Source organism: Haliaeetus albicilla, chromosome 18 (assembly GCF_947461875.1).
Source record: "Haliaeetus albicilla chromosome 18, bHalAlb1.1, whole genome shotgun sequence".
Classification (NCBI taxonomy): domain Eukaryota; kingdom Metazoa; phylum Chordata; class Aves; order Accipitriformes; family Accipitridae; genus Haliaeetus; species Haliaeetus albicilla.
Window position 1 is genome coordinate 29,219,062 of NC_091500.1, and position 23,239 is coordinate 29,242,300.

Below are 23,239 nucleotides of genomic sequence, written 5' to 3' on the forward strand. Positions count from 1 at the left end.
GAGGTGTGCCCACTGCTCCCAGTAAGGCGACTGCAGTCAAATGGAAGAGTGTTTCAACGTCCTTTATAACTCTGATGTTGGAAAGGGACAGCCAGACTCTGGGATCGTCCTGACAAGCTGTGTCCCTATCCAAAGGTGCCTTCCCAGGACACTGTCCCTGCCTGAACCACGGCTAATGGGAGCATGGGCAGTTTGGGGTACAGCAGTGCCAGGCATGCGTACCCTGTCCCCAAATCCCACGTCTTGGACACAATCGGTTTGGTCCTTTTCTGGAGCACCCTCTCCCAAACTGGGTCCTTGCCCCAGCAGGAACCCGGGGTTTGGTCTTGCAGTGGGACCTGCTCGGGGACAGCTTGGGGGGACAGCGATGGGGCTCAGGGACACCCTGGTGAGCCAGTGCCCCCCCTTGCTCGCTGCTGGGCACAGGGACGACCCTGCCGGTGCCTGGAAATGCGGCTGCAAGACCGGGAGGACAGCATTAGCGTTTCCAGTTGGCACCAGCTCTGCCTTTCCCTTCCCCGTGCCGTTCTGCAGCGAGTCGGCATTGCTCCTTGCCTAGATGACAACTGCCTGCTCCATTAGGGCTCCTGATAGAAACCTGGAGAAGGATGTGCTGCTTGGATAAGGGATAAGAACATTTAAAAAGGGGTTGGTTTTTTCCTTGCCCTCCCTCCCCCTTTTTTTTTTTCCTTCCAGATGAGAAGTCATTCTCTGCAGTGGTTTTATTGACAGTAAATCCACCGGCAGCGGCAAGGCTGCACGCAGGGAGGGATGGGGTTTCAGGCCGGAGCGGATGCGCACGTGGATGTACTTGCAAGCCCTTGCCTTCCATGGCACAAGAAACCCCAGTGAAGAGGTTCTGTGTCTCTGAGCCACCCTGGTTGGAAAGCATGTTTCCCGGGGGTCTCGGAGGGTTGTCGGGACCCCCAAACACCCCAGGACCCTTTCCTCCAGGAGCTGGGGAAGGAGGTGAGCGGTTGGAGGAAACTTCCTTGCCGCTGGCCCCCGGCCAGGAAGGATGCAGCTGCATCCTTGGAGTCGAGTGGAGCGTGGGGAGCACGAGTATTTCCGCGTTATTTTTCGGGGGAGCCACGTGAAGGTTGTGTTAATTCCTGCTGGGAGAGGCAGCGGGACCAGCTGAGGGCTGTGGGATGGATGAGGAGCTAACAGTTAGCCCCAGGTGATAACACCAAGACACCAGGCACACAGGCTTAAAGTCGGGTAGCCAAGGGGTGGCCTGGGATGGGACCTGAGAGCGATGGGCAGTGGGGTGTGAAATGGAGGTGAGCTGCTCTGGCTGTATCCTTCCTGTGCAAAATGGGTGCTCAGTCCCGGCTCAGATCCAGTAGCTAGGGCTCCCCTCAGGCATGCCCACAGATTGAATTAGCATGAAAAAAGTAATTAAGGGAAGGTGCTGCAGTGCTGAGGCTCCCAGTGCAGGCTCCAGCAGACAGGCAGGCGCTGGCATGTCTTGGGAACACCTTGGGAGCTTGGCCCAAGGGATAACTCAAGTCCCGGGGCTATTTTCTCACCTTCTGAGCAATGTTTGTCCCTGCTCCACCATACACACCTCTGTTACGGAAACAAACTTCCATCCCGCTTCTTGGAAGAGCATCCCCAGGGCAAGGATGGGTTTGCAAGGATGGGTGAGAGATGCTTTTCCATGCATCTTTGGGGGGTCATGCCCTGCTATCGCTCCCTCCATCAAGGCAGCCCTGGCTTGCAAATTGCTTCTTTATCTGCACCCGCCACCCAGCTGCTGTAGAGGAGGCAATTTAATTCATAATGGTCTATTAAGTACTGTGGGTGCTGGAGGTACTGGGCACCTCCGCTTCCCTTCCTGGGGTGTGACAGCCCTGGGGGTGACTGGCCCTGCAATCTCTAGGATTGCATTGTGTATTTAAGGTGAGAGATTTAATTAAAAGGCCACCAGCGTGGCGTGCCACAAAGCCCTTGCTGCCGGGGCCGCGGAGGCAGCGCTTTGGTGCTCAGCTGCTCATTGGGAGGACGGTGCCGTTGTTTGCCCTGCGCTGTGAACCTGGTGTTGCTCTAATCCTTCATGTCGGTGGATTTTGCAAGGCTGGTGCAGTGTCCAGCCTCGCAGCCCTTTCTGTCACCCCATCCAGGCCAGAAATTCTAGGGGAGAGGGGGAAAAATTCAAGTTCCCCTCAAACCTGGGCTGAGTGACCTGTAAAATATCTTCACAGCCTCTCTCAGCTAATGGGTTGCAAATTGCTTCCATCAGCTCTGGTATTACAGATTGCTCATGTGAAATTGCTTCCAGGAGCCCATTTTGGGGCCAAATGCTTCCTAGCTTGGGGAAATAACCATCAGCATCATTAGCAACAGTAAATTGTATTCAAATGAGGCACTGTGGGGCCTTACTAGGACTTTTTACATGTGCCTTCCTCACTGGTGGGGTAGCTCTGGCATTAGGGGGCTGTTGGATCTGCATGGGGCTGGGTACCACTGGTCCCAGTAGGCCATCCCCATCGCTCCGGGCTGCTCCTCGAGGCATCATTTTGCTGCAGCTCTGAACCAAGAGCAGCTCCATTGCCTTCACATAGGTCCTGGTAGAGGTCCAGGGCTTCCTAATTCATAAGCACATCATTAATTATCTGCTGGAAGCCAAAGCCTCAGCATCTTGGTGGTACTAACGAGGCTATTAGCAGAGCTGCTTCTTGCCATTGCTGGCTCTGGCTGGCCTGGAGCACGTTGCCATCCCGAGTAGGCGAACAGAGGCAGAGATAAGCTTTGTGGTCCATCTTTTGGCTCCTATTTGCTCTTGCCATTTAAACCAAGCCTGGCCATTTCTGAGACCTTTCCAAAGGAAATCACTATACCTAAACGCTGAGAAACGAGAACCCAGCACGAGCAGCTTGATGATACCATGGGATTTCTAAATCAAGCGCATCCCCATCACCCGAGTGGCAGTAGACGTGAAGGGTCAAAGACAGCCCAGGCGGAGGGTCGAGCCACAGCACCCGGAGCTGCTGCTCGCGGGAGTTACCAACAGGGCTATCCTGAGTAAAAATGCAACGGCTTAAAATCAGCAGTTTGCCTGCCTCCCTGCTCCGAGCTGCTGGGTCACTCACCCCCGTGCAGAGTGTCTCTGTCTGATTTATGCCGTGTTGTGCTGTGCTCTCACTTGCACCCGCTTGGCTCTCCCGGCGCGAGGAGCAGCCAGTCCATTAAACACTGAGTCATCCTCAGCGGCATTTAATTTTGTGAGGGGCAGCAGTTTGGATAATTAAAGGCCTCTGTGGCCAAAGCCAGCGGCTGTGGAGAGCAGGGCTGATGGGGAAGGCGAGGACACCCAGCAGCACCGATTAATCGGGTGCCACCGCCGTGGCAGCGAGGCCCCGGCAGAGAGGTGGCTCCTCTCTCCCACCCTCCCCTCTCCCCCTTGCGTTTTGGGGTGTTTTTTAACCTTTTCTTGCCTCAGATGAGGGCTTCCTTGGTCAGGTGAGTGCAATGACGTTCTGTGCTATTTCTGCCCGGATTAACCATGTCCTGATGGGATCTCCCATGGGCAGACATGCTATCTGGAGGCCTTGGTTTATTAAAAGGACAAATTGTTCAGGGAGCTGGTAATAAAGCCATGAAAGCTTTTACGAACCAGAGTTGAAGGCACTAATATCGCTGTGCTCCGCGTGGGTGAGAAATTAGACAAGAGTTCCTCCGTGCTGATGGTTTTTTTCCCTCCTCCCTATTCACCTTTCTCAACAATTATCTTTTATTTTGATATCTTTCTATTTAAACCTTCAGAACCACGCTCGGGATAAAGAGGAGGCTGAATCGCTTAACAACCAGGCACCTTGAAGTGCGGGTGCGGGGGACCTGGCGACACAGAGAGCGATGGGGAAGGGGGAAGGTGGTTCGGGCTCTCCTGGGGTTTTGGCAGCAGAAACCGTCCTCAAGGGCCAGGAGACAAACTCCTCGGCGCCCATCTCCTGAGGGAAGGCAGGTACACCACCTCGCCAGCAGCCTCGGGAAGAGCCGTATCGCTGCGTCTATGTTGCACCAACATTGCACACGTGGGTCTGAATATCTGGGATTTCCTTCTCTTGCTGCTCATCGCCCTTGGATCTGGGTGCCTCTCACCTGCTTCAGAGCTGCTGTGTTTTTTTTACAGCTCCTTCAGGGCTGTTTCTACTCTTTTGCCATCCCGGAAATCTTGTGATCGATCAGCCACAGCTTTCCAGAATTGTGAATGGCAGATCGCAAACCGAAGGCGGATGGAAACCCTGCGGAAAGTCACTGAGCTGAGCGTGTGGCTTCATTAGCTCGAGCAATTAGCATGAGGCAATGCAAAACCACTGGCTACTGCTCAGCGACTGTCCTGAACGCCCTGTGCTGTCAGGGGCCATGCCAGTGTTCCTGCAGATGTGTCCAGCAAAGGCAAACACCTTGCCGCAGTCCCAGGCCACGAGCAGGTACCAGCATTGCGTGTGTGCGCACAGAAGTGAGATGCTGGGATGTGCAATGTGCGGTGCAGGGCAACAGGATCCCCCAGCTCCTCCCTGGGTGCAGATCCAGCCCGTCCCCCTCTGCTGCCCTGCTCGTCCGATACCGTTTCTCTGCCTGTGCTACCCTGGCTTTGCTTGCGGCTGCTTGTCCCCGTGTCCTTGTCACTGCCGTAGAGCCCGTTCAGATCGCATTCTCTTTTATTCCCTCTGACACTGGTTGTGGTCACAACAAAACTCATCTCATTAAGGAAACGCTGAGGATAGCTGGAAGGGGAAATGGATCCCCCCATCTGGTGAGTGCCAGGTTGGGCCAGCAGCACACGCTCGCTGTGGGCCCGAGCACCGTGGAGCCGTGATGGAGAAGGCAGCTCATGTGTCTTGGGCATGCAAATGTGCTCCAGCAGCCCCAGCGATCTCGCAGGAGCCAAAGGGTTAACACTGCCAGCGTGCAAACATCCTCCAAACAGCACCGATGGGAGCAGCGAGCCTCTCCGCTCTCTGAAAGCTGGCAAACAAATTAAAGCAATGTTGCAACTAATGCGTTTCTTTGCAGCAGAGAGGAGGAAAAGCACCGCTCAAAGGCTGAGGAGACAAAGGCAGTGCAGATGGGTGCTGGGGGACCTGCGCTGCTTTGCTTGGAGCTAAGCTGAGATTTGCTGCTACAGCTCTGTGACAGCGGCTGGAATAACCTGGGGAGGATTTATGGGAACCACATCAGGGCCAAAGGGGGAACCTGCCTGGGAAGGGCCATAGCTGGGAGTTACTCTGGTATTGCTGGTCCTTGGTGTTTGCATCCCATTTCTCTAGGAGGAATTGCGTTGTGCACGGAGGGAATATAGCACTATATGCTCCAGCAGCTGCCTGATATGCAGCAGTCCAGCATCTCCAAAAATGAGGTCCCGCTTGGCTTCTTGCGCTCTTATTTGCCTTGAAGAGAAACTGAAAAGAGAGATGCAAATCCCCTAAAAAAATATAATGAAGCCGATGGCTGTGGTGGCCCCGGCGGAGGCAGGTTTGGGGCTGGTGTGTGCCTGGGGGAGGAGGCTGATTGCAGGAGTTTGGTGTGGGGTGAAAGGGCTGGTGGAGTTGGGCAGCCTGGACCGGCAGCCGTTGTCGAAGGGCTGCTGCTGGTCCCCAACACGGCCTTATCGTTGTCCCCAGTTTGCAGAAATGACACGTTTCTCTCATTATAAACGGGGGGGGGTTGCTACCCTCCCCCAGCAGCCAAGCCCATGCAAGGAGCAGATGGAGCCCATCTTGAACGTGCAATCTCAGCAAAAGCAAAGCCAATAAGTGAGTTAATTACCAGCACGTTATGTGAGAGCTGGGGATTCCCAGGGGATCATGGAGACGAAGCAGCCCTTCGCTCGCCATCCCCAGCTGCAGGAGCCGCGCGTGCCGGAGGGGCCAGGGGACCCGGCTGGCCGCTGCAGGAGCTGAGCTGCCCTCCCTGGGGATGGCTCGCCTGCAAAAACCCTCGGCGGACCGACTTGGAGCTCTGCAGATATTATTGAGGTTGTATCCATCCCTTCCCCTGCGGTTTTCCTGGCCGTGTCTCGTGGGGCATATTCACGGGGTGGCTGTGAAGTGCCAAGCGGTGCCTGCTCTCCACAAGACAGCTGTGGCTCTGGCTGTGGAAAATATGAATACACCTGAGGGTAGAGCATCTTTTGCCTTTGTCTCACTGCTGAACAAAATTAGGGGAGAAAGTGTAGCAGCTCCTAAACTCCCCAGTTTAAAAGTGAATTTTAACGGGGCTTGAAAGACCGCTGATGCCTTACCTGGTGCCTTTGGGGTAGCTTTGCCATGCCTGCCCGGCTGTTCAGTGCCTGCCCAGTGATGTGAGGGACTTTCCAGCCGAAATACCTGCCTTGAGGCAGTGTGCTCAGCTCTGGCAGCTGGAGGATGTGGATATGCTGGTTTGCCCTCCTTGGTGCTTCTGCTTTGCTCCCCATCAGCTGAGCTAATAAAGTTTGGACTTGTTAAATCCACAAATGGTTTCAAACTCGATTGCCCTGGGCTGGGTCTCAGTTCCCGTCCACCCCTCCCCTTGCATATCTGCCTGGGAGATAAGGATGGCAGTGGCTTTAATTCCTCACTTATGCATCGACTGCCAGTTCTCCTGCCCGCTCACCCTTGATAAATATTGCACAAAGATTTGGCTGCCAACGTGCCGGAGATAAAGGTCCAGTCCCGCCAGATCTCCTTCCTCTGTGCCTTTTGTCTCGTTATGTGTCCAATTTGTTAAACAACCCACCTGCTGCAAAAGACAATCTTCCCGTCTCTGCTCCTGCTTCGGATTATTGCTAAACCTCTGAGCGAGCTCCTTCCTCCCTGTGCTCAGCCTTGGGTGGGAATTGAGGACTAAGAAAAGGCGCTGTCATTTCCAGGCCTTGAACTGTCATTGATTAGGGGATCGATAGCGGAGCCTGCCTTGGCTTAGCACTCTCCTGGGCCTGGCAGGATCCTCTTCGCTGGTGTCGTGCGGGTGCCGAGGTGCTGTCATGTCATCCACGAGCCCGTCCCTGGGAGCAGTGCCCAAACCAGGATTTGGGGACACTCCTGTGCAGCAAGCCTACAAAAGAGAGAGCACCAGAGACTCTGGCTGGGCTTAGCCTCCCTAAAAATCCTCTTTCCGCCCCTGCATCAAGGCTGGATGAGCACAGTTTGGGGTGCCAAGAGAAGGGCTAGTGTTTGGGAGGCATCAGCGGGAGCTGTGCTGCATCTTGCCCACTCACCCCGTCTGGGTTTGCTGGAACTGGCTCCCCCAGCTCAGAAACCCTCCAGGAGCTGAAAGCTGCTACCTGACGGTGCACAAATGTCTTACAGAGAGCACAACGCTGATGGGAGCTGCCGAGCTGTGCAATGGGGAGCCATCGTGGCATGCACGGGGAGGATGCCCAGTGCTGATGGTCTCCGTGAGACCATGCAGACAAAGGTCCTGATGCTGCAGCAGCGTGTGAGCGTTGCTCCTGACTGAGCCTCAAATTTCAGGGCTGCTGTAGGCGAGAGGACAGGCAAAGGCTATTGATTGGTGTGGGGAGGGAGAAACGGAGGAGGGAAGGTCTCAAACAACCTTATCGCTGAGTACAGATCTCGTTGGCAGCATCTGTTAAGACCTGATATCCCCCCTTTGCATCCTCTCATGCAGCATCCTGAGTGTCATGTCTCTTATGAGAAGATCAAATTAAAAAAGAGATGAGTGATACTCAGATCCGGAAGTGTTTTGAGCTCAAATACAGCATGTATGTCCGTTATTCGTGCTGTCCTGCTGGAAGAACAGCTGTCCCAGGCAGCTTCAGATGCTATTTAGCTTACAGGTCCCTGGATTCCCCAGTTTGGGGGTGGCTCTGACAACACAGTTTGATCACTATCACTTTTAAATCCATAAGAAATGTCATCTACAGTGCAACAAATAACGTTCTGATTATCTGCTGGATCCTAATGCTACTCCCTGGAGATAACAAGCTGCAATTTTCCCCCTGGGCCATACAATAATCGCCCCAATTACTCCCAAGCAGTGGTTATTAAACTCACGACACTGCTTTCATTTACAAAGAAAAAATAATTAAGCAGGTGTCTATGTTCACTGTTTGGCTGGGAGTGACCGGGGTTATTTCTGCTTTGTTCTGGGAAAGAAACTCTCGGCGGCAATGGAAAACCTCCATGGCTTTTCTGCTCCGGGTGGCACAGTTCTGTCAAGAGCGGTACAGAGAAGCTGCTGGATGATCGACCAAATAAAATGCAGTTGGTGTCTGTTAATGCTGGGGTTGGTATCCCAAAGGATGTAACCTCTATCCAACTATAACATCAGAGGGATTTAGGGAGATAGCATGGTTAGCGAAGCTGAAATGTGATGGGCATACGAAATTACACCCTAGGCCCTTGCAGAAGTTGATGTGCTGGTTTGGTTTAGCTGGATTGGTGTCGGGTATTGCTGGGCTGTGTGCAGGACATCGGTGGCTCGTCCCAGCACAGTCTGCAGCAGTGTTGTGCCCCAGCTCTGTCACCCTCCAGGTAGAGGGGACAACCTCCCCTTACCTACGTCCCAGGGCAAACCTGCCAAGAGAGCTACGCTGCAGCTGAGATTTGCATGTTGCTCCTGTGTCTCTGGATGCACCCACATACTTGCTCCCCACGCACGAGTGTGCTTCTGCACATACACGCGTGGCCAACGCTCACGGGTTCACTTGGACAAGGAGGCTTCCAGTTTCTGTGGAAGAGGAGCAGTGAAAGCAGAGAGAGGGATGACCAGGACGGAGGGAGGCAATGCTGGTGAATTATGCATGACACAAGGAGGAGAGCCGTTATCTGCACGGACAAAGGCCTGTGCCAGGCAGCCCAGCTCTCTGCTGTACCTGTACCTTCCTTTCGCCCGTGCTTTATCTCCGCTCCCAGCTTGTAATTCAGCCCAAATATCAGAGGAAGCTGGAAGATTAATTTTCTCTGTTTGCATGGCAAAGGAGAGGGGACGCACTCTCACTCCAGACTCCCAGCTGCTTAATCCGCCACCAAGGCCTGCCGAAGGAAAAGGCAAAAATTTATCAGCGTTGGCAAGTTGCTGGAGCGGGGAGGGCTGTTCGGACCTGGTGGCTGCACTCTTCCCCGGGGCTGCACGCCAGCCCCCCGCAAGCAGGTTGTGGGCTCTCACAGCAGGGCTCGGTGTGCTTGATGTGTGTACAATTTTGGGGGGGGCACTAGGAAAATGCAAAACCTTCCCACCACCCCAGTGTTAGGGCCCGAAGGAACGTGTGGGGCTCAGGAGAGCCGGAGTCATTCCCTGCCCTGCCACCGAGCATGACCTGTGCGTCCTTCCAGCGCGGGAGTGTTCATGGCTACGAGTTGCTCAAATATTTAAGAGATGACAACTGTATTAATACAAAAACTAGATAAAGATCCCTTGAGTTTAAAGCAGGAAACATCAGCTCAGCTCTTATTTTTCCAGCCCTCTCCCTTAACTTACTCCCCGGCTTAAATGAAATCATAAATATCAGCCCACAAAGGTCCTTTGTCACTGCACGCAGCTCCCGGCGACAAGAGGTCATTCATTAAAAGCCAGATGAAGGCAATAGAGACTCCCATTGTTTTTTAACGAGTTCAGGATAAGGCCGTGGCTTCTCTGCTGACATTAATGCACTGTTTCGCTACGAGGAGCAGAGAGGATGGACTGCATGTTGCTGCAGACAGGTTTGGCTGATCCCATCCAAGTGCTCTTTACCCCAGTGCCAGCCACTGCTGGAGGAATTATCCTGAGTTCACGCAGGCGGGAGATCACAGATAAACCTGGTTCATCGTTCGGACCAAGGGCACAAACCCGGCTCCTTTGGTACCCTCCTTGCAGACTGCACGGGCGATGCGCTGAGCAATATTTTGCACAAACGAGGGATGGCTGAGGCCCCACATCTCCCACCCAACGGCATGAGCGTGATGCCATCTGCCGGCCTGCGCCTCGGGCCAGGCGTGAGAAATTAGAAATTAATTCCCCAAAATGTCCAGCTTCCTCTGGCTAAAGCCAGGCTGCCCTCCCTGCTCAGCCTGCTGGGTATTTTCCTCATGATACTGAGTCATTCCTTTTTGAAACCTGTGCCGTATTAACACAGCAAGTGAAATGCACCTAAGATAATTTTTTCTGCTTTTTTTCCCCTGGAGAAAGGTTGTTGTGTTAAAAGTTTCTAGTTCCGCTCCCCCCCCCCCCTTTTTTTTTTGAATGGCTCTTCATAAAGACTATCATGCTCTAACTGGTTTTGGATTAAAAGAAACTTAATAAAGATTTCCCCTGAGCACAAAGCTGCACAAATGGGTTTGCAATTCTGGACTAAATTAGGCAGGAGCTGGGCAGAGAGATTTGTGTTTGCGAAGCTCCACCAGAGGATGAGGCTGGGAGGGAAAGGTTCATTATTGCAGGGCTGCTTGCTGGCACAGCGAGGCACTGGGGCAGACTTCTTTGCATCCTGCCCCAAAAGATCAAGGCACGGGGTCACCAGTGAGCCCATCGGCATTGTCATAAGCAAAAATCCCAGTCACATCATGGGGTCTGCAAGCGCTTCCCAGCAAAGGAGTCTCCGGCAGCTGGAGAAGGTGATCGGGCTAAAGACCAAACAGAGCGAGACTGCAGGAGGAACTGGAGGAGAATTTCTGCTGCCTGAAAATGTGAAGTGCTTCCGCCAGTAATCGCCGGAATCATCAAATTAGCATAAATTCTATTAACGGTTTCCCAGATGAGACATTTCAAGGCTTCTCCCTCCCCTCCCCGACACAAACAAAAGAGAATATAATTACTTTGCAATAAAGCAGCTCCTGAAAAGGCCCTCAATCCTTTTGCCTTTTCTTCTCCCTTGAAATAAAGCTATATATGAAAGGTGCGTCTGACCTCTCTGCTCTCATCATGCATCAGTCAGGAGGAAAGAAAAACTCTACAAAGCTTTTAGGGAGTGGGGCTGGGACCGAGCAAGTGGCATGTGCTGTAGGACATGTCCCATTTGGTATGTCCACATCATACCAGCAAGCAAGGGAGTTTCTGGGAAGCTTTTTGGGGGTACTCAGTTCCTGATGCCTTTGGAGCTCCCACCCATCACACTTCAGAGGTGGATTTGGAAGTACGATGTCTGAACGCGTATGGAAGAAATCTAATTGGCGTAACACTGAAACCCAGTACCTAACACAGTAACTCACTACAAGCACCACGGGGGCAATAATCTAAAATAATGTGCCTTTTTATTGGCACAAGATTGCGGATGACAATTTAAGAGAGAAGAGAATTTGCTTATGAGCAAAAGCCTCCTTAGCTCTTAAGAATGACACTAAAACAACTTGCCTGCCTATAAATATGATCTGCCAATAGAGACGTCTTAGCTGCGAAGATTTAATTACAGGCAGGAGCTGCAGGAGGCCCCAGGGCTGACATGGAAACAGCTGAACCTCCTCAGAAATGGGGGTGCAAGAAGTGCTGGGATGGGATGTGCATGCACAAGCGGCTCTCAGCAGAGCCAGGTGTAACCATCAGCTTCCAAATCGTTTTCCAGGCTGGGGCAAATTGGGCTTTTGAATGATTTGCCGTGCCACAAGGTCAAATATCAAGGTCAGTGCCTTTCTCTTGCTTTGCCATTGACTCGGAGGATGGGTTGTGTCTCTTCTGGGCCTCTGTTCCCCTATAAAATGTAGCTAATTTTGACTAACTTCCTCAAGGAAGCCTCATTAATGTTTACTTTTCAGAAGACCTTGAGGCTTTTTACAATCTATTATGAATTAATTATTATTAATTAAGTTAAAGCAGACTATATAACCTAAATAAAGCAGTTCTGACACAGCAGCTGGATGTTAGAGAGCAATCTGCTTTACGAACTCCCTTTTCCACTTAGCAATTTTAAGCATTTAGTTCCGCTTTCTAATTGCTAATATCCATTCTTCAATTACCCGCTGTTTTGTTTCAGATTTAAAAGATTAAAACGCATTGTTATTTTATGATTATGTGATTTCACTTCTTGTAATTGTTGGGTTTTGGTTTGTGTTTTATTGGTTTGCATATTAAACGTCTGCGAATGGAAGGCTCATATGCAACTTGAAATGGGGTTTTGCCTTTTGGCACGCAGGATGGATTGCCGGCTGCAGCTCCGATCAACATTTCAAAGACAAAAATCAGTCAACGCATCATATTTCTCAAGCGATGACACTTAATAAATGGCCTCCCGGTCAAGTATTAAAGCTCTGAACCGGCTATGGGTTGCATCCTGCACCTTGCGTGGGCCTTACGGTGCTCTGCAGAACCAGCGTGTGGGGGAGGCTTAGGCCCACCTGCGCCGTGTGCCAATGGCTTTGCTTAAAATCACAACAGGGGCTGGGCCTAATACCATTTTTTTCTCCCCAAAACAGCCCCTCTGGTGCCAATGGCTGCGCTTGGGCCCGGGGGCCTAGGCCCTGCCGGCGTCCCCGGCTTGCTCTGTTGCTAAGCAACACGGGCTGGGGCCAGCGACCAACAGTAAAGATGGCGCCTGGCCAGCTTCAGGACGCGGCCGTTCCCGCCCCCGTCCGCCTTCGAGCCAGGGAGTGGAGCAGAGAGGCCGCGCCCTCAGCAGACATGGCGCCCGGCTTGACTTCAGCCTCCCAGTGAGCAGAGCCAATGAGAAGCCGGGGAGGGTGGGGATCACGCTGGGATTGGCTGGCGTCAGGGATTCAAACCGAAGTGCGGGGCGGTTAGGTTGGGCGGTTGGAGTCAGAGCTCGCGCCGAGCCGGCGGCTCAAGGTGAGTGCGCGGGAAGCGTGAGGGAGGCTGAGGGGAAACCGGCGGGGTCCCAGCCCCGGTAACCGGTACCGGGCCTTGCACAGGCGGCGGGGTCCCAGTACCGGGCCCCGCCCGGGCCGCGGGGTCCCCCTCACCGGCCGAGGGGAGCCGCCTTCCTGGTGCAGCGCGGGCCGGCGCCCTGGGCGGGCCCGGTGCCGGTTTCCTCAGAGACCTTTTCCCTCGTTGCCTCCCGCTTTGGAGGGCGGCTGTGGGTGCTTTACGGGCTGGCCTTGTTGCTTCGCCCTCCTCGGCCTCTGCCGTGGAGTTGGGCGCGGGGCTAACGATCGTGGTGCTGGTCATTAGGGCACGAAACTGTAGAAGTGCTCCGCGCAATGAATTAAGCGGACTACAAGGAACAGAGGAGGGCCTTTTAGCAGAGAGCTCTTCCACACCTCCTAGTCCACGAAATACAGAAAATCCCGGGATACCTATGTGTCTGTAGAGTCCGTAACTGCGAATAGAGTACTTCAAAGCTTTCCACGGTGGCCTCCTAAGCGTTAAGCTGGTGTGTTGTGTTCCCTCCTGGCACCTCTCCCAACTACGTCTGCACCTGCTCCGAGTGCTAATTCATTAGCCGAGGCTGTCCTGTGTGCCCCAGCAACCTCTTACATTAGCAAAGTAATTTCTGTGTTGCTGAGCTGGAGACTTTCCTCTTCGTTGCTTCTGTTTGTGCCATTGTTGCTACTGTTTGAGGAAAATGCGCTGACTGTCTGAATTTTAACGGCTATTTGTAGTAGGAGCTGTAACTTAAAATGCAGCTAAATTTAAAACTGTATTAAAATTCCCCAGAATGATGCTCCTATTTTTAGCTTACGAAGCTCTGAAAACTTGCAGATTTTTAGTGGCCTATATAGTACCAACTCATTCGTAGATAGGGCATGAGCTGTGTTCTGCAGCCTTCCAGAAGGAGAGTGGTTTGTGATCCCTAATCTTGCCTTGGGTTCTGAGCCTCTGTAGTATATTGGAGAATGTTTGAAGCAATAAGATGGGGAGCTATACTGCCTCTCCCTGTGGCTTTGCTATCTGTAAACTGGAGGGTTGAGAATTTTCATTCCCTACGAAAGAATTTAGATGCATATATCTCCATAAAACATAACTCTTGATGTATTTTTTTCGTGCAGCTTCTAAAACTTGCCTTAAAAATCAGTATTTCTGAAGCTGATTCTCTTCTTTGGGCTGGTAACGCGTTGTCTGTTTGGAGGTGGGAAGAAAGGGTTGGGCTGTTTATTTAGCTCTGGTTTCTTGGCAGGGAGATGGAGACTGCGATGCTGAACTTACGGAGTCTGTATGATCAACTTATGCGCCAGGCTGAAGTTTTAAGTGAAGGAAACGAATACCGTAAGTTCTGAAGTGGGATGTCCTGTCTTTGCTGTAAGAATATAAACATGCAAACAAACATTATTAGCTGATATTGAAGAATCCGTTGATGAAGTTATGGATAATAAGACTGCTACAGGTAGTCGGATTTGATGTTTTTTTTTTCATTGTTGAGAAATATGAAGTCATAGGCTGAACTTCCAGGCAGTGCCATGTTCTGCTTGTAGCAAGCTGACTTCATCCACACAGGGTCTCGTGTTCTAGCTCTTCTAGTTGATACTGGCATGAAGGACTTGGTCTGAAAAACTGCAAGATTTCATGAACATCTATAGTGTAGGTGGATTTGCCAAAAGGCTGGCTTCTCTGCTCTTCAGTTGAGAGCAGGTTATATTAATAGATATCTTCTGTCAGTGAAAGGAGAGCTGCTGCGTCTCCTCTGCTTTCCTGGGTAGCTAAAGATGTTTGTTTTCTCTCCAGAGTTTATTCAGTTAGCAAAGAACTTTGAAGAGCATCGGAGAAAATTGCAGAAAACGGAGCATGAGCTTGGCAGGTGCAAAGATCTTCTCATGAAAACTGAAGCTGAACGTAGTGCTTTGGATGTGAAGCTGAAACATGCTCGCAATCAAGTGGATGTGGAGATCAAACGAAGGCAAAAAGCTGAAACGGACTGTGAAAAGCTGGTGAGTAATTCTTTTATTACCAGTTAGCTCTTTAGAGTGTGGAGACAAGGTGATTAAACTGCATTGATCTATGGATAATAAGGACTGGCACTCATGATAACTTTTTTCCGGGGAGACAGACACATACACACACACACCCCCACCCAACAACAACAACAAATTGGCTTGGGTCCGTGTAGTAGCCTTCTGCTTTGGTCTGGAAAAAGGCAGCTGGCTGCTGTTTGGAGCTGAGCTGCCATTACTTGTCAGAGCATGGGCTTTGCAGCCATTAGCTGTCTATTGACACAAGTTCTGAGAGCCTGTCTGGCATCTCAAACGCTTGAGATTGGTTCATACAGTAATTAAACGCAGTTTATCCTGTGGCAGCTTCTGCTATTATCTACCTTTACAGGAACGCCAAATACAACTGATTCGAGAGCTGCTCATGTGTGATGCATCCGGGAGTATTCAGCTAAGTGAAGAACAGAAGTCTGCCCTTGCCTTTCTTAACAGGCCACAGGTTTCTATAGGGGGTTCAGGCAACAAAAGGTAAGAAAAATAGCATTTTGTCTGAGCAATGTAAGTGTCAGATAGCAGTCCAGCCATGTACCTTTGTGACACATATTGCACTCATATCAACAGAGTTTTACTTTTTATTCCAGTTTGAAATACAGCTCTTCTGAGTCAGTAAGATTGTTCTGGAACCATGGCTGAGTGAAAGCCAAACTGATACAAGTTTCTTCTAATTTTTGATATTTAGGCTGTCTACAATAGATGAATCTGGCTCAATTCTGTCAGACATCAGCTTTGACAAGACTGATGAGTCACTGGTAATGTAACTCAAAGTTCTAAAGTTTTCTTCCACTGTAAAACCTTAGGGGTGTGGGTTAATCTTCAGAGACTGCTTGTGTTTAGATTACTGTAGTATTAAACTGGTAGAGCTGATTTGCATTTCTCTGGTGTGCTATTGGCTAAAACTTAATGAAAGCCCTGGCCAGAGGCTGTATGGTATTTACACTGAGCTAACCAGTGCTGTGTATTTCCCACAGGACTGGGATTCCTCTATGGTGAAAGCTGTCAGACTGAAAAGGAGAGAGAAGCGGGTATGTTCAATTCTTCCCCTTCAAGCCTTAGCTGACACAATGTCACCATCTGTCATCTCGCAGCCACCTATAATGATGTCTGAGCTACTAATCAGAATCAAACTTCAGATGGATGTGCTGCTACTATAATTCAGACCTGCTGTGTATTTAGATTCAAAGTTAATTCTGATGTCATTGTTTGTCTACTGAAAATGACTGGAGTGGAGTTCTGCTTGTCTTGTTCTGTTATGGCCTAGAGTTTGCAAGAAAGCACTTGAAGATTACTAACAGCAACCAGATTAGGGGAAAATGATGTAGGAAGTTAATATTTTTCTATTCTGTAAAGGAGCTTGTGCTTTTTCTGGTCTGCTGGTAGTATGCAGTAGGCACAGGTGGGAAAGGACAGCCTGAAATCATCACTAGCAGAGCTGGGAAGAGTCTGGGACTTGCTTAGTTGCCCTTCTGGTTTTTGGTGGTTTTTCTTTTTTTTTTCTCTCCTCCTTTCTGTCTGTCTTTTCTGAATTGGATTATAAAGCTGGCTATGAAAATGATTTGAAAAAGCAGTATATTGAGGCCTTCTGATTCTTCATGGCAACCTTAAAGTTGCCATGAAGAACTGGTACCGTGGAAGAACTTAAAGTGTCTGTGGTGTGTGCAGGCAATTGTTCAGTCCTCCTAGTTATACTGAACTAGTATAACACCAAGTTAACAGCATATCTGCTTCATAGACAAAAATATATGGTATCTTTTCAGCGGTCTTCCAGGCAGTTCATTGAAGGCCCGCCAGGTCCTCAGAAGAAAACTCGATCAATTGGCTCCACAGTGGACCAGGTATGGAGGTTCCAGCTGGGTTTGTGTGCATTTATAGTAGTTGGTCATATTACATACCTGTTTCTAGGGCCAACAAACTAGAAAATCCCATGTCCTGTCAGTATTGCTGTCACTAACCACATATTTTTTCATTACAGGGAAATGAATCCATAGTAGCAAAGACAACTGTCATGGTCCCCAATGATGGTGGCCCAATTGAAGCTATCTCTACTATCCAGACTGTGCCTTATAGTCTGAGAAGCCGGAGGAAGAGTGGTAGGTGTCATGTCTCCATTTGTTCCAGTCCTGAAGCAACTACTTAGTAGGCTGGAGGCTATCCTGAAATGTTGCAGTTACCTCCTCGAGGATCTAGGCAGCTGCCTCTGGTTTATGATGCACTTGGTTTTAAAGCAAAATATGCGGGGTGGAGGGTGACTCCATTCAGTCAACACTCTTCCTTTTCTGTCTTTCAGGTCCTTTGCAGCCTTGGAGCAGCGAGTCAAGCATTGGCAGTAAGCAGCTGGAATCCAAACCGGAGACTGATGGCTCTGGCACCCCACAGAACAATGGGGGAGTGAGGCTGCATGAATTTGTTTCAAAGACGGTAGGTCTATAGGCAGGAAGAACTTGGAAAAGCATCTCCTTCCATTTTTAAATATGTGTGTGTGTGTGTGATATCAAGCTATTGAGAAGAGGCTAGCAACCATTATATCTCAAGTCAATATTAACTGTACCAGTTACCTGCATGGATCAGGCAATATGTTATCCTATATGCTTATCCAGTTTAAGTCTTGCTGAGTTACTATGCTGCACTAATCTCTTCCCATCTGTATGCTCTGAATCATTAGGTTATCAAGCCAGAATCGTGTGTTCCATGTGGAAAGAGAGTAAAATTTGGAAAAATCTGTCTGAAGTGCAGAGATTGCCGTGTGGTCACTCATCCAGAGTGTCGTGACCGCTGCCCTCTTCCCTGTATCCCCACCTTGACAGGCACTCCTGTGAGAATTGGAGATGTAAGTCTGTAGGGTGAGCTTGGGGCAGCACAGCTGCCAACACGAACGGACTAATGTTTGGTTAGAGTTAGAATGTGCTTAGGCTCCAACAAGTCTGCCTTCTACAGAAGAGCTCCTGTTGCTCAGAGCTGCATAATAAGATGCAAATGAGCTTGCTAATGTATCATTCAATAACCAGGGTAGTGGGTGGTAGGGATGCAATGTTAGGAGGGTGTTGAGTTGGGAACATGGCAGCTCTGGGTAGGCAATCCTGCAGCATTGTGCTGATGGATGTAGTGTTGCTCTTCTCTGGGCTGATGAAGAAGAAAATATTTGTTTTTTAAGCCTAGATCTCGCTGTGAATTCCTGAGAGAGTATTTTCCATGTCTTGAAGACTTGAGTATTTTTTTTTTTTTTCCCCTTCTGCCTCTTAGGGGACCTTGATGGACTTCGTCCCTTCTACTCCTCCAATGATCCCTTCCATCATAGTGCACTGTGTTAATGAGATCGAGCAGCGAGGGCTGCATGAGGTAAAATGAAAATGAGGTGTGAAACAGTGCTAATGAAATGGGTTGTGGTGTTAGGGAAACAAATTGTTAATCTAAACATCTCGTATTTATGGTGTGTGTATAGTGCTGCTCAGTGGGTGACTCTGAGTGAACAACAGTGTCTGTGTAGAGTGCTCAGGTGTGGAGAGAAAGTGGGAGTGGAAGAACGTCAGCTTTATATGTGCAGTTGATATTCTGCCTCTAAGCAATGCTTTCTGTTAACAGACGGGCCTTTACCGGATATCTGGCTGTGACAAGACAGTGAGGGAACTGAAAGAGAAGTTTCTTAGAGCAAAAAATATTCCTTTGCTCAGTAAAGTGGATGATATCCATGCTATCTGTGGCCTTCTTAAGGACTTTCTACGCAGCCTGAAAGAACCCCTTCTCACTTTCCGGTTAAACAAGACTTTTATGGAAGCTGCAGGTAAGGAGTTGCTAAATAACATCTCCAACTCTTTCCCTAGGCTTGATGGCTGCAGGTTTAGCTTTAGCATGCACTGGCAGACCTCAGTGCTCTGTGGAGGCCTCACACTTGCAGCTGTGTTGATGATGTGCAATATGCTGGGAAGATCTCTCTTCTACTGTACTGTTTTGGAAGAGGAAAGAAACAAGTTCTAGTGCTTGGGCAGGATACCAAATTATTACAAATGGCATGTGAAGTTTCTGGTTTCCTTGTTTCTCAGGCTAGCTATTGCTGTGAGGGGAATATTACAGCTGTGCCTCTGGGACCACTTTCTGAGACCTAAACTTTTTTTTTTTTTCCCCAGAAATCTTGGATGAGGACAACAGTGTCGCTGCTATGTACCAAGCAGTTGGTGAACTTCCTCAGGCCAATAGGGACACCCTAGCTTTCCTCATGATCCACCTGCAGAGGTATGTCCAAATGGACTGGTAGTTCTGAAAAGGGGATGTTGCCACTGGTGCTTTCTCTACTTGGCTCTTGTTACTGCTTGTGAGCATAAAGTCTTCATTTTGGAAAAAACCTGCTTATTCAGAGGCTGAAGTGTGTGTGGGACAAGGGAAGTTGTATGAAAAGCAAAGGGGAGAAGCTACATTCTCTCTTTGTTAATAATTTTTTTTAATACAGGGTGGCTCAGAGCCCGGAGACTAAAATGGACATTACCAACTTGGCCAAAGTCTTTGGCCCCACAATAGTTGCCCATGCGGTACCTGATCCTGACCCTATGACGCTTCTGCAAGACACTAAACGGCAACCCAAGGTAGGTCAGCAGAAAGGACTGGCTTGGGTGAATGTATCCCATTTAGAGAATTCAAATGAATTGCTGGAGGGAGCTGAGGTGATGCCTGTCTGGTGTCAATGTATCAAAGCTGCCTGCCGCTTTGTAACATCAGCTACTTGTGGGTGTCTCTGTAGGTAGTGGAGCGTCTTCTGCTGTTGCCTATGGACTACTGGAGTCAGTTGATGATGGTGGAGCAAGAAAACATTGACCCAGCGCATGTAATTGAAAACGTCAATGCCTACTCCACTCCACAGACTCCAGATGTTAAAGGTAACACCTGGGGTGCTGCTCTATTGGCTGTGCAGCTGCTGTATTAAAAATAATGTCCCTTGATCAAAGCTATTTGCGAGGATGTTGGAGCTAGTCATTCCTGTATGCTTTATGAAGGAAGATGGAAGAAAAGCATGCCAGGAAATACCAGATTTGTCTAGTATTTTTGACAGATGCTAGGGAATGTCTAATGTTCCTTGCATGGCAATGAAAACTTCAGCTGTCCTCACGTTGCTCACTTTGCTGCCTCTTTTTTTGACAGTGAGCATGCTTGGACCTCTCACTACTCCGGAACAGCAGCTCTCCAAGACACCATCGTCAAGCTCCCTGTCCCAAAAGGTCCGGTCTACCTTCAGCAAAACCACCCCCAAGTAAGTGCCATGGAGTGCTATCATGGAGATGGGAAGACTGCAGGTTGTTTGGGTGTTCAAGGAGAACTAAAAATAGACTTTTGGACCCAGTTCTGGGAGCAGCTTGGATTTACTACTCTGTCAACTCTCCCTTAATCAGTACTGTAGTAATAGTGCCAGCTGCATAATGGTTAATGAGTGTCGTCATATGGTAGGGAGAGGAACACTTTGTTTAGGAGGTGGGTAAAATTTGGGTGAATGACCTCTGGGAACGGGAAAGTGTTAGACCTCTATATCCCAAATCCGAAACCTGATATTTTTCTACTTCTCTTGAACTAGATTTGGGAGCAAAAGCAAGTCAACAACCCAGCTTGGGCATCAGGGCAACTTTTTTGCCTCTCCTCTGCTGAAGTGAAGTGGACCTGGGAGTTAATGTCGTCCTAGCATTTGCACACTAATATGCACGAGTACAATAAGCGCAAGTCCTTTCCGCAGCCCTTGGCAGTTTATGTAATAAGATCCTTTTTCTTTTATCCTTCAGCTTAACCGAGACTTTTAATGGGATTTTATTGTGCAATGTATTTTTATTATCTAATTATCTAATGCTGTGCTGAATTTAGTATTGGTGAAGAAAGTAACTAGCAGGATTTGTTCAAAGCGTTAATAAAAAAAAATGCTAGAGGAACATATTGACACTTTTCTATAACATCCAGTCTTCTACCCATAGGAAGTGGAACAGTCATACAAGGATCATAAGTTTCAGGTTTTTGGCTTGTTTTTTTTTTTAAACTCTGTAGGTTGTTCTTCACACAGCAGTGACAACCCAACTGAACTTTGTCAGAATCCAGTCTTCCAAACAGCACACGACTCACGCTGTGGTCGTGCAGCTTGTAATCCTGAGGATGGCAGTGTTGCATTTGTCTGATGGGCAAAAGCTGCTCTGTCTAATTAACTGCTGGAGGGACTGTGACTCTCTAAAGAAATGTTTTCTGATACTGTGTTTACAAGGGGAGAATTCTGTAGAGGACTGCCTGTAGATGCAAACCCAAAGGATTCCTGGGTAGTCTAAATGAATTACTAGTGCTGCTCGTACTGGTGAAAGGGAATAAAGATACTTTAATAGCACCCTTGCTTTTGGGAGTCCCTGCTTTCCCAAATTGGGATATGTGACCTTGCCCAGTGCTGTGTGAAAAGACTTGTGGAATGCATACAGAAGTTTATAAAGTGGCTGTTTTTATTGAGCTCTGGAAAACTGTACTGACCTGTGCAGCTAAGTAAATCATTACGTTCTATGTGACCTATGGTTCTGTTCTCTGGCTAATGCTTTTTACTTGTGTTACAGAGTTTTATCCAGGGCCTGGGTAGGGTTATAGGAGGCTGTAATGCTGAGGTGCTGTGCTCTGAGTATCTCCTGCCCCAAGGACTGATGAACCGGGCAGTTCTTGCTGCTGGGGTGTGGGATCATGCGCTGGGCTGTGGCTCATGGGTCCAGAGGAGGAAGGAGAACAACAGTTTTGGTCCCCAATATTGTATCAGGAAGTGAAATAGCCTGGGCTGAACGTGGTAGCCTGGGTTGTCTCTCTTCCCCTTGGTTGTGGAGTCTGGAAGGTGAAGTCTTCTCCTGCCATGTTTGCACCCTAGCTCTGGCCCACTGCAGGAGATGGGGCAGCTGGGGGCTGCTGTTCCCCTTCCGCAGTGGGACTGGGGCCCCAGGGCAGGTGGGTGTTTCTGGCCTTTAGTGTTTTGATGCACACCAAATGCACATGACGGGGGCACTAAGGCATGTTGCCCTCCCTCAAATCCTGTGTCTTGGACACATTTGGCTTGGTCCTTTTCTAGAGCCTCCTCTCCCGAACTGGGTCCTTGCCTGTTCCACGCTGGAGCAGAAACTTGGCGGGGGGATTTGCAGTGGGACCTGCTGGGGGACATCTGCCCTGGTCCCTATAGCCCCACTCTCTGGGGACAGATGGGGCTTGGGGACACCCTAGTAAGCCACCCCCACTTGCTTACTGCTAGGCACAGAGATGGCCCTGCCAGTGCTTGGAAATGTGGCTGCGATGCTCGCATGGGGGTGGTGTGTGCCCACCTGTGCCTGCAGGGACGGGCACTAGTTCTGCAGTGGGATGTGCATGTAGATAGGACATTGCAGAGAAAGAGCTGTCCCTAACGTGAACGGATAGCAAAAACTGTGAAGAAAGGGTATAGCTTTGGCAGTCCATGCTCTGGTTGTTTTAGGCTGCAAGGAGACACCAGCTGTTGCACAGGAGAAATCATGTGGAAAAGAATTTGAAATATTTGTTGATCAAAGAACATTAAAAGCCTCACTTTGGCCCCAGAAACAGTGATGAATATGTTGTTCCTAGTGATTCCTCGTAAGTGGGTACCAGCACAAGAAAGGAAACCCTCTTTTATGTTCAGGCAGGGGCAAGCACGCACATGCTTCAAAGGATTAACGCAGATACAAGTATAACTGTATGCTCCTTAATCAGCAGCTAGCTCTTCCTACATTTGCATTTAATGCAATTGGATAGGCCAGGGACCATCTCTCTGTCCTGTGTGTAAGTGCTTCACCCTCATCAAGACCCCTCAACAGTTAGTGACCTTGTGGAGGAAGCCACCTTCTTATTTGTTGCAAATGATAGAATTCTGATAATTGAAGGGAGTTAAGTTCTCACATTGCCCTAATTGGCACTTAGTTCTGATCTACAGCAACTGCGAGGGAGTGACACAGGTCTACATTGACAGAGGATTGTGCTCAGACCCCATAAGCCAAATTCTTCACTTTTTTTTTCATTCCCTCCTGTCAGAGAAGCAGGACTGAGGGCAGTGTGTGTAAATTTTGGACAGTCAGTTATGGGTAGGCCTATATTTAATGGACAAGCAATGGGATGGTCTGAGAAGCTGATAGAACCCTTATATCTACATGAGGTGATGGGGCCGCTTTTGGAAAGACAAATAAACACTAGTCCTTGCAAGAAGGATACTCTGCTTTCTCCAGACAGGCTCTCATAATCAGTCTAGATTGGTTCCAGCAAATTCTGCAGGTAAGTGACGGTTGGTGTCTTAGATGAAGCAGTGGATAGCATCAGCATCGTCACTGTGGCGGTGCCAGCCATCTTTGTCAGCCCCTGTGTGCGCTCCTTCCTCTCTTCTGTCAGCGTGGGAATTTTTGTAATCATCCATAAACTTTTCCTTTTGCTTCATCAAGTGATCTCTTCTTGTA

At 49.4% G+C, this 23,239-nt stretch overlaps 1 protein-coding gene and 1 long non-coding RNA gene across 2 annotated transcripts; both read left to right on the forward strand.

Moving 5' to 3' along the window:
• Positions 1-11,336: 11,336 nt before the first annotated feature.
• On the forward strand, positions 11,337-12,178 carry LOC138689810 (uncharacterized). Its single transcript, XR_011328666.1, has 2 exons — positions 11,337-11,547; positions 12,015-12,178. It is a non-coding gene; the product is annotated as an uncharacterized lncRNA (long non-coding RNA).
• A 343-nt stretch (positions 12,179-12,521) lies between these two features.
• Positions 12,522-21,313, forward strand: RACGAP1 (Rac GTPase activating protein 1). Its single transcript, XM_069806272.1, has 17 exons — positions 12,522-12,708; positions 13,997-14,085; positions 14,542-14,744; positions 15,136-15,272; positions 15,484-15,553; positions 15,773-15,826; positions 16,559-16,636; positions 16,774-16,891; positions 17,089-17,219; positions 17,464-17,628; positions 18,042-18,137; positions 18,381-18,579; positions 18,923-19,028; positions 19,243-19,375; positions 19,531-19,666; positions 19,929-20,037; positions 20,356-21,313. Exons 2-17 carry the CDS (start codon positions 14,001-14,003, stop codon positions 20,429-20,431), a joined length of 1,896 nt encoding a protein of 631 aa, XP_069662373.1. The 5' UTR covers positions 12,522-12,708; positions 13,997-14,000; the 3' UTR covers positions 20,432-21,313.
• The last annotated feature ends 1,926 nt before the right edge of the window (positions 21,314-23,239 follow it).